This window comes from Lolium rigidum, chromosome 2 (genome assembly GCF_022539505.1).
Source record: "Lolium rigidum isolate FL_2022 chromosome 2, APGP_CSIRO_Lrig_0.1, whole genome shotgun sequence".
NCBI classification, from domain to species: Eukaryota; Viridiplantae; Streptophyta; class Magnoliopsida; order Poales; family Poaceae; genus Lolium; species Lolium rigidum.
Window position 1 is genome coordinate 246,057,115 of NC_061509.1, and position 8,514 is coordinate 246,065,628.

General features: G+C 48.0%; 2 protein-coding genes across 2 annotated transcripts; one reads left to right on the forward strand and one right to left on the reverse strand.

Annotated features, from left to right (window-relative positions):
- The first annotated feature begins 480 nt into the window (after positions 1–480).
- Positions 481–2,229, forward strand: LOC124688464 (pentatricopeptide repeat-containing protein At1g05750, chloroplastic-like). The gene has a single exon (XM_047222142.1). The coding sequence runs from the start codon at positions 481–483 to the stop codon at positions 1,942–1,944; it is 1,464 nt and encodes a 487-aa protein (XP_047078098.1). The 3' UTR covers positions 1,945–2,229.
- Positions 2,230–3,567: 1,338 nt separating this feature from the next.
- Positions 3,568–8,174, reverse strand: LOC124688465 (mitogen-activated protein kinase kinase kinase 1-like). The gene is made up of 9 exons (XM_047222143.1): positions 7,303–8,174; positions 6,778–6,862; positions 6,556–6,618; positions 5,630–5,787; positions 5,455–5,530; positions 5,324–5,383; positions 4,648–4,752; positions 4,052–4,266; positions 3,568–3,931 (listed from the first exon to the last, which is right to left on the reverse strand). Exons 1-8 carry the CDS (start codon positions 8,172–8,174, stop codon positions 4,096–4,098), a joined length of 1,590 nt encoding a protein of 529 aa, XP_047078099.1. The 3' UTR covers positions 3,568–3,931; positions 4,052–4,095.
- Positions 8,175–8,514: the final 340 nt, after the last annotated feature.

Genomic DNA, 8,514 nt, shown 5'->3' on the forward strand with positions numbered 1-8,514 from the left:
CATATATCCCCTCTGCCAAAAAAAAAAATTCAAAGTGCAAAAAAATTAGATAAAAAATTCTACATATACATCTCCATAATATATGTGAGTTCGTCAAGTTTCACGGCGAACCGTTATGTTTTGTGGTCTAGGTAAAAAAATAGAAAATTTATGTAATGAAAAGTCTTATTTCTAGCATCAAATTTTATCTTTTTTCACACGGTACATGACAGGTTGATTTTTCATGAAACGACTTTATGGAAGCGTAGCACCTAAAGATGTACGTGCAAATTTTTCATTTTGATTTTTTTGACATTTCAAAATGTTTCTAACGTACATTTGAAAATAAAGAGATCCTACCGTTTCATGTTTATATCCTAGACTTCAATTTCTGTAGCAGCCGTCTACGGAAGCGCCGAGAGCCTGACAGAGAAGGAACGAAACCATTCTTCAGTTCAGCGGAACCTCAACAGCAACAGGAGGCTGCAGAGCTTCTAGGCCATGGCAGTGGCCGCCTCACCATCGCTCACCCTTCCCCCACCCGCGCGGCGCGCCACCCATAAGCCGAGCCGCCGCACGCCGCCGCGAGACGTGGTCACCTGGACATCCGCCATCGCGCGCCCGGCGCGAGAGGGCGACCTGCCGGCGACGGCCGCGGCGCTCTCCGCCATGCTTTCTTCCCCCGCCGCGCCTGCACCCAACGACGTCACCCTCCTGACCGTCCTCTCCGCCTGCGCCGCCGCCGCCCCCTCCTCCCCGCTCGCCAGGCCCCTCGCGCTCTCGCTCCACGCCCTCGCCATCAAGCTCTTCCCCAGCCACCTCCTCCTCTGCACCTGCCTGGCGCGGTTCTACCTCGCGTCCCGCCTCCCCCACCTCGCCCTCCAGCTGTTCCGCTCCATGCCCGTCAGGTCCGTCATCACCCACAACACCATGATCACCGGCCTCATGCGGAACGGCCTCGTCGCCGCCGCGCGCGAGGTGTTCGACGGAATGCCGGCGCGGGACAAGGTCTCCTGGACGGCGCTAATCGACGGGTGTGCCAAGAATGGGCACCACGAAGAGGCGATCGACGGCTTCCACGCCATGCTGCTGAACGGTGTGGAGCCAGACTACGTGACGTTGGTAGCAGTCATCTCTGCTTGCGCCGAGGTGGGCGCGCTCGGGCTCGGGATGTGGGTGCATCGGTTCGTGGCCAAGCAGGGCCTGGAGCACAATGTCCGTGTCGCCAACTCGCTGGTCGACATGTACGCGCGGTGCGGGCAGGTGGAGCTCGCGCGGCAGGTGTTTGGGAAGATGAGGAAACGGACCGTGGTCTCCTGGAACTCGATGATCGTTGGTTTCGCTGCCAACGGACGGTGCGCTGATGCAATCGAGCATTTTGAGGCGATGCGGCGGGCGGGGTTCAGGCCGGACGCGGTGACGTTCACCGGCGTGCTCACGGCCTGCAGCCATGCCGGGCTCACCGACGAGGGGCTGAGGTACTACGACGCCATGAGGTCGGAGCATGGCATCGCTGCGAGGATGGAGCACTACGGGTGCGTGGTGGACTTGCTCGGCCGGGCGGGGCGCCTGGACGAGGCGATGAAGGTGGTGACGACCATGCCGATACGGCCAAACGAGGTGGTGCTCGGAGCGCTGCTGGCAGGGTGCCGGATGCACGGAGACGTTGACATGGCCGAGCAGCTGATGCAGGACCTTCTCGAGCAGGACCCTGGTGGTGACTCGAACTACGTGCTGCTGTCGAACATCTATGCTGCCGATGGGAAATGGGATGGCGTGGGCAAGGTCCGGAGCCTGATGAAAGCCCGGAGAGTGAAGAAGACGCCAGGACACAGCGCCGTGGAGATCGCCGGCGATGTGCATGAGTTTGTCTGCGGGGATCGGTCGCATCCTCAGGCTGGAGAGTTGTTCGACATGCTTGGCCTGCTCAGATATGAGATGGCAGGGTGCGAGAGCTGTCAATGACTCAGGGCTGCTCGAGTGCATAGACTGGAGACTTCCAGCATTTGTAAAGGCTACTGTCCATTAGATGAAAAGAACCAACTTTAGGTTAGCAAATTGTTGTGCTTGGCTGCTTGCTATATTATTTCGGCCATTGTGAATCTCATTGCATGTACAACCTGTAGAAAATGCATCCAACATGTACACCAATACTGATACATCACAATGGGATTTGGTTAACCATTTATTTTTTGGATATGAACCTAACTAACCATTTTGTGTAAACGGATATATAGGTTAACCATTTAGCTATTAAGGTTATTAATGGTTAACCGTTGGTTATTCAGGGACGAACCACTTTTTACGGTTCACTATCACTGTTAGTACTCCAATTCTCGGTTTGCCAAGTCGAACAATAGGTGGAATAAAACGGGCCATGACATTGCTAAAAACTAACAAGTCACAAGCTTATTAGAAAGGACAAAGTGCAATTTGTTGACTGACTGCTGCGTGCCGCACAAAACTGATCACAGTCTTCATCCTGGTTAACACATGCGTACAAGCATGCATCCCGAACAAAGTTACAAAGTAGTTTCCAACAAAAATCAGATAAAAGCAGTTTGATATTCAGAGTTATAGCTTGAGCAAGCTACTGCTGTTGTAATCATCCGTACAGACTATAATGCAGCTGGAGAAAAGAACTCGAGGAATCATAATCCCCAATAGGAAACAATCAGAGCACGCACTTTATTGCTGAAGCCAGGGACGAAAGAGGACTAACGAACTGCGTCAGGATCCAGATCCACTCGGTGATGAACTTCGAGATAGCCATGGAGGAAAACGAGAAGCTCCCAGCTGTGCGCATATATAGTTGAGTTTGACGGCGGCGTCCTTGGCGATGGGCCCGAAAACGGCCGGCGAGGTGCGGCCGTGCGCAGGACACGTCGACGGCGGACGCGCTGTAGGATTGGAGAGGAACTCGAGCGACGGCTCTGGCGGCAAGCGGCAGGCGGCAGGAGGCGCTCGGAAGTCGGGACTCAGGAGGCGCTCCAGAGTCTAGAGCCATCGTGCGCGGATAACCATTGGTACCAAGGGGATCGAACCCTTTGAACCTAAATCGTTTTAAGGTTAACCATAAGATCCATTGGGTTCTTTTTTAGGTTAGGTTAACCTAACCAATGGGTAAATGGGAACCGAGTCCCATCTATACTGATACAATACAGATGATGAGATGAGTCTGATGTCATTACAGATTTTTCTTAGAAAAAAATCCACATTACTTTGTATGAACCTCTGATCTAGACCAAACATAGACACTGAAATTATGGTCCATCACCGATAGGAACAGATTTAGACATTTAGTTTCCAGGTACGTCAAACAGCTGACAACATGGGCAATACAGCAAGTTGCATCGGCAACAGAAAGTGAACTGCACAGGCATGGTATTGAGATTTGAGAGTTGAGACACAGTCAGAAAAGTATGACTGCGAGCACTTAGCACTCCACCGTACACACATTAAATACCTCCAGAAATCATTTTTTGAATCCCCAATTTGATAGGAGACTGCTAGTAATTCAGTTGGCCACCATGTTAAACAACGACCGCAAACAATTGCATCAGACAGTTATACCTATAGACGGGATCATTAAAAAAAGGGGGCAAGTGAAGAACTAAATGTGTCAATTCATGGTATGTACATGGTGACATAGATTTTGACCCACACGCGGGAGACAACACACCAAAGAGCTCAAAACAATCAAATCCTATCAACCAACAAGGTAACTCTTTTTTGTTTGGTAAGGTATCTCCGAGTGGAAATATCTTATCCGTACCGCAGAGTTACCTTTTAACTGAACATCACTAAATTTTCACCAGATTGGAAGAAATTTCAGTGTTCGGACCTCCCACCAACATTGAACATGCGAGTGTGAACAAGGAACACTTCTGGGCTGCGGGATCATCCTCATTCCTCAGCATCACCCACAGCTTTCCACAGGTAACATTAGAATCTGCAACATGCAACAAATAACAATTTATTATGTTTGCAGATGCAACCAACTCAATCCTTTAATAATGAGTCAGAGGAGATAGAACCGCCACACTTGACGAGAAAACAGTGGAAGACTTACCAGCTTATGTACAAGCAAATCTGTTAGCAACACAATCAGATGCCTTAATGTTGCAATGGTCTCTTTACAAAAGGGTGGTCTAACAGCTCAGCAGCAGACGGCCGGTCCTTCGGATTTGATTGGACACATCTCACTATGAAATCTCGTGCATCTTCTGATAACGTATTGGGAATTTTTGGTGGTATTCCCCTCCCAATTTTGAGCAAAGCATGTGTCTACACAGTAGAAGATTGTATCACAGACAGTAACAATACACACCCGTAGCTTCATAAAATAATAACATGCAAATACAGGGAATGGATCTGTTGTATGTCTGCATTACTGGTTTCCTAATTAAATCATGAAAATAGACATGAACAATATTACCCATATTTTTTGGGTGCATCCCATGCACTATGCTTTATGATACATGCAGATAAAAATGTCATGGAGTTCCTGAAGTCATCACCCTGGGAAGATAGCTATCACTTTTTTTTTTAAGTTTCATCTAGTATGCAGCTCCAGTACATCAGCACATTTAAATTATATTCATTGTACCGTTTGTTATTTAAAATTAAGATGTTGTTTCCGAAAAGCAAGTTTACAGAGGCACACACCCATTCCATATCCGGGTACGGAACTTTGCCGGTCAGCATCTCCAAAACTGTGCAGCCAAGACTCCATATATCTGCTGGAGGCCCATGTGGCTTAGCCTTAGCAACCTGAATGAGAGCATACCATCAGAACACGTACAAATTTGGTACAGAAAAATACTTGTATCAAATGCAAAGTATTGCTGCAATTTGCGTATGAACTTTAATCGAATAATATTTTCTGACAAAAGAAGTACTCGCAGTTTTGTTATTGATGTTCCAAGTGTAACAGTACAAAGTCTTGCCATACTTAATCTTACAGTACTTAATCTTTGTCAGTTGCAACTCACTGTTGGGATTCTTAAACTCCCATCAAGTATGGTTCACGCAAATTTCAAGTTGCCAAGCTACATACACAGATATTAGTTAAGGTTGCACACCTAATATATTTGTAACCGGTTCACTACGTGGACCATAGACTTATATTCTGGATCATTTAGGTCATAAAGATATACTATCTAACATAAGACTAAAAATTCAGTAGATGAATAGCTTAAACACACAAACATGTTTCAGAAACAACATGTGAAATTGTACCCATACTCTGGATACACATATCGACAAGATGTCTATATTTCAGAAACAAAGTAAGACCAACATGTTGTAGAAAAGGCAGCATAATACGATTGCATAAACTAACCTCAGGGGCCATCCAGTAAACAGTTCCCTTGCTAGATCTTGCCTGGCTCAGAATTGACATCTGCGACATGGCAGAGTCAGCACAACATGGAGTAAAATGATAACAGAGAAGATGTTTGGTAGAGAAAGTACCTCCTTTGCAAGCCCAAAATCTGCCAATTTAACCAATCCATTTGCGTCAACTAGGAGATTTGCACATTTGATGTCTCTGGTAATGTAGGGAATGAAAATCAATAGCCAGCGAAACATTATACACATAAGTAAAATACCCAAGAAAGATGTCTAATGTAGAGTTCTAGGAACTCACCTGTGCAGCACATTTCGCTGATGTAAATAGTTCAAACCATTCAAAATCTGCCTTGTGTATGCTGACACTTGTGAATCTTGTAAACAATATTTTTGATATAAAGCTGCCAAAGAGCCTTGAGTCACAAGTTCAAGAAAAATATAGAATTTCCCATCTTCCTGCGAGCCATCACATTTAACGTAAACAAGTAGAATCAGCACTTCATGTCAAACAAGTATGGTTTATTCAGGGAAATCATGCACTGTAAAAGCAGCATAAAATCCAGCCAAGAAATCTCTACCTTGGCCAAATCTCAAATTATGCAATCCCATAAAGACAACAACAATAATTAATTAAAAGTGCACTGGTACAAATTAATCTGCAATTCCTAAATGCAGGGCGTATTTTGACTGTTAGAGTACAAGCACTGGCTTCAAACTTTTTGTACAACATTATGTTAGTTCTTACAAAACCACATCCATAAGAAAGTCTTTTCAAGATGAATCCAACAATATCGATTTCGCGTAACATAAATACATGCCACACCTACTATTGGATTATGTCTTGGTCAAAGTTTGAATTTTGGAAGCAGCATCAGATTTAATGTAAACTTGTAGAATGAGCACTTCATGTCAAAACAAGCATGGTTTACTCAGAGAAATCATGCACTGTAAAAGCAGTATAAAATCCAGCCAAGAAATCTCAACAACATTGACTTTAAACTTTTTGTACAGCATTATGTTAGTTCTTACAAAACCAGTCATAAGAAAGTGTTTTTCAAGACCAATCCAACAATACCGATTTTGTGTAGCATAAGTACATGATGCACATAATATTAGATTATGTCTTGGTCAAAGCTTGAATTTTGGAAGGAGATAATCCATTTAGGAACTGAGGGAGCATTACTCTCTAATGAATTTGCAAGACACAAGTGTTTAGAGAACTACCTTGTCAGTTCCATAATACTGAACTATATTGTCATGTTCCAAACGACTCAACAGAGATACCTCCTGCAAACAAATGATTCACAGCTAGTCTCAGTGGACCTTGACAAAAATGAATACTTGGTTGAGTGTTAAATATGATCAGGGTAGAGTAATCAGAAATATAATGTTCGAACCAGTGTAACCGACATAAATTGCACAGGCATGCCATAATCCACATCTTACATGCTCAAGCTGGACGATGCGCTGTTTTGCATTGATTCCTTGGTCAATTAATGACACTTCCTTGACAGCAAAGAAAAACCCATCGCTGCGAAAGCAATGTTTCAACCAGTCAGTAAAGCATTTAGTTGCAGAGCATGAGGGCATGTTTTCTAGTTCGCCAAATGCTCATTATGATTTGCCAACAAATATCATTTGGTTCAATCAACCTCATCTAGAACTAAATAATCTAATTAACCAGTTGCAATGTATCAAACCAATTTGCAAAGTTCTAACAGCCTACCAACATCAAGACAAGTGTAGCACATAGTACAACCAATTACTGAATTCTCTCAACTGACCATAACTAGCACCGTTCTCACTCTGTCAGCTATAGTGAAACCAAGTTTGATATTGGGTAAAGCCTAGCTATGTAATACTATTCGTATCAAATTTGAGAAATCAGCAGCTGGAAATACATGAACACCAACATGGCAAAATGGAAAAAACGCATAATCTTCACAAAGCAGTCACATGATGAGAACTTACTCGCTGATGGCCTCGTAGACGGACCCGAACGATCCGCTCCCGATGTGCCCTCCCTTGATCCAGGACGTGATGGTCCTCCTGAACCGCCTATGTGGCGACGGCGAGACCCAATGCTCAACGTCAGCTGAAGTGGACTCTGCAACGACGACAGCCAGGGCACCACCACCAGTGGCCTCCCTTGTCGTCTCCACAGCCACCAGCTCCCTTCTCCTCTCTTTTCGTAGTGTTGCTGCTTTGGGCGGCTTGTCGTTCCCCTTCTCTTCGGCTGCATTCCCCGGCTTGGACGCAGCTGTGACCTTTGATGTGGAGGTTGTTTCCAGTACCTCCTGTTGGACCAATCTGGTTTGCGATTCGGCTCCTGGTGCTTGGTACGTTCGTGCGGTGACCTGTGTGATTTCCGATTGGACCAATTCGGTGGCCAGCACAGCTTCCTCCCCTTCGGCCGATGGCCTAGCCGCCACGGCAACGTCGCGGGCAGAACTTTCTGGGGTCTCGGATGGTGCGGAGGAGGAGGAGGAGGCCTCGGGTCCGGCTCTAGGGGAGTCGTCGAGCGAGGCGCGGCGGCGGGCGGCGTTGGGGAGGTGGGACATGGCGGCGGCGTAGACGGCGGGCGGGATGGCGAAGTCCTCGGGCCCGGAGAGGCCGAGCATGCGGAAGAGCTCGGCGACCTCCTCGGCGCCGCCGCTGCCGCCGCTGATGCGGAAGCTGGTCTGCGACGCGTACCCGCCTCCGCCCCCGGCCCCGGCGGCGGCGTAGGCCAAGAAGTCGTCTTCGCCGTCGCCGCCGGCGGGGGCGTCCGCGGAGTAGGAGGAGTTCCGCATGGCGTTGGTCCGCGCCAGCTGCCGCGGGCGCGGCCGCCGCGGCGTGCCCATCGGCGGCGGGCGACGTGCTCCGGCCGGCGGTGGCGTGGAGGAAGCGAGCGGCGCGGGGCCGAGCGACGGAGCGGAGGGTGGGAAGGGGAGGGGAGGAAGCGAGCGAGAGACCGAGACGCGTCCGCCCGTGAGTGGGGTTTGACCTTGGATATGGGAGGGGGTCTCCGACGGCGACCGGAGGCAGGCAGCAGTGCGCCTCTGACCTGGCGCGGTTTTGTCGGGGATGGTGGTGGCGCTCGTGGGAAATTATAACGGTAGCTCGCCGGGAGAGAGTTGGACTTGGCAGCGCGGCGATCGGATTGGTGACGACGCGGCGGTGGGTGGAGACTGGAGAGCAGGT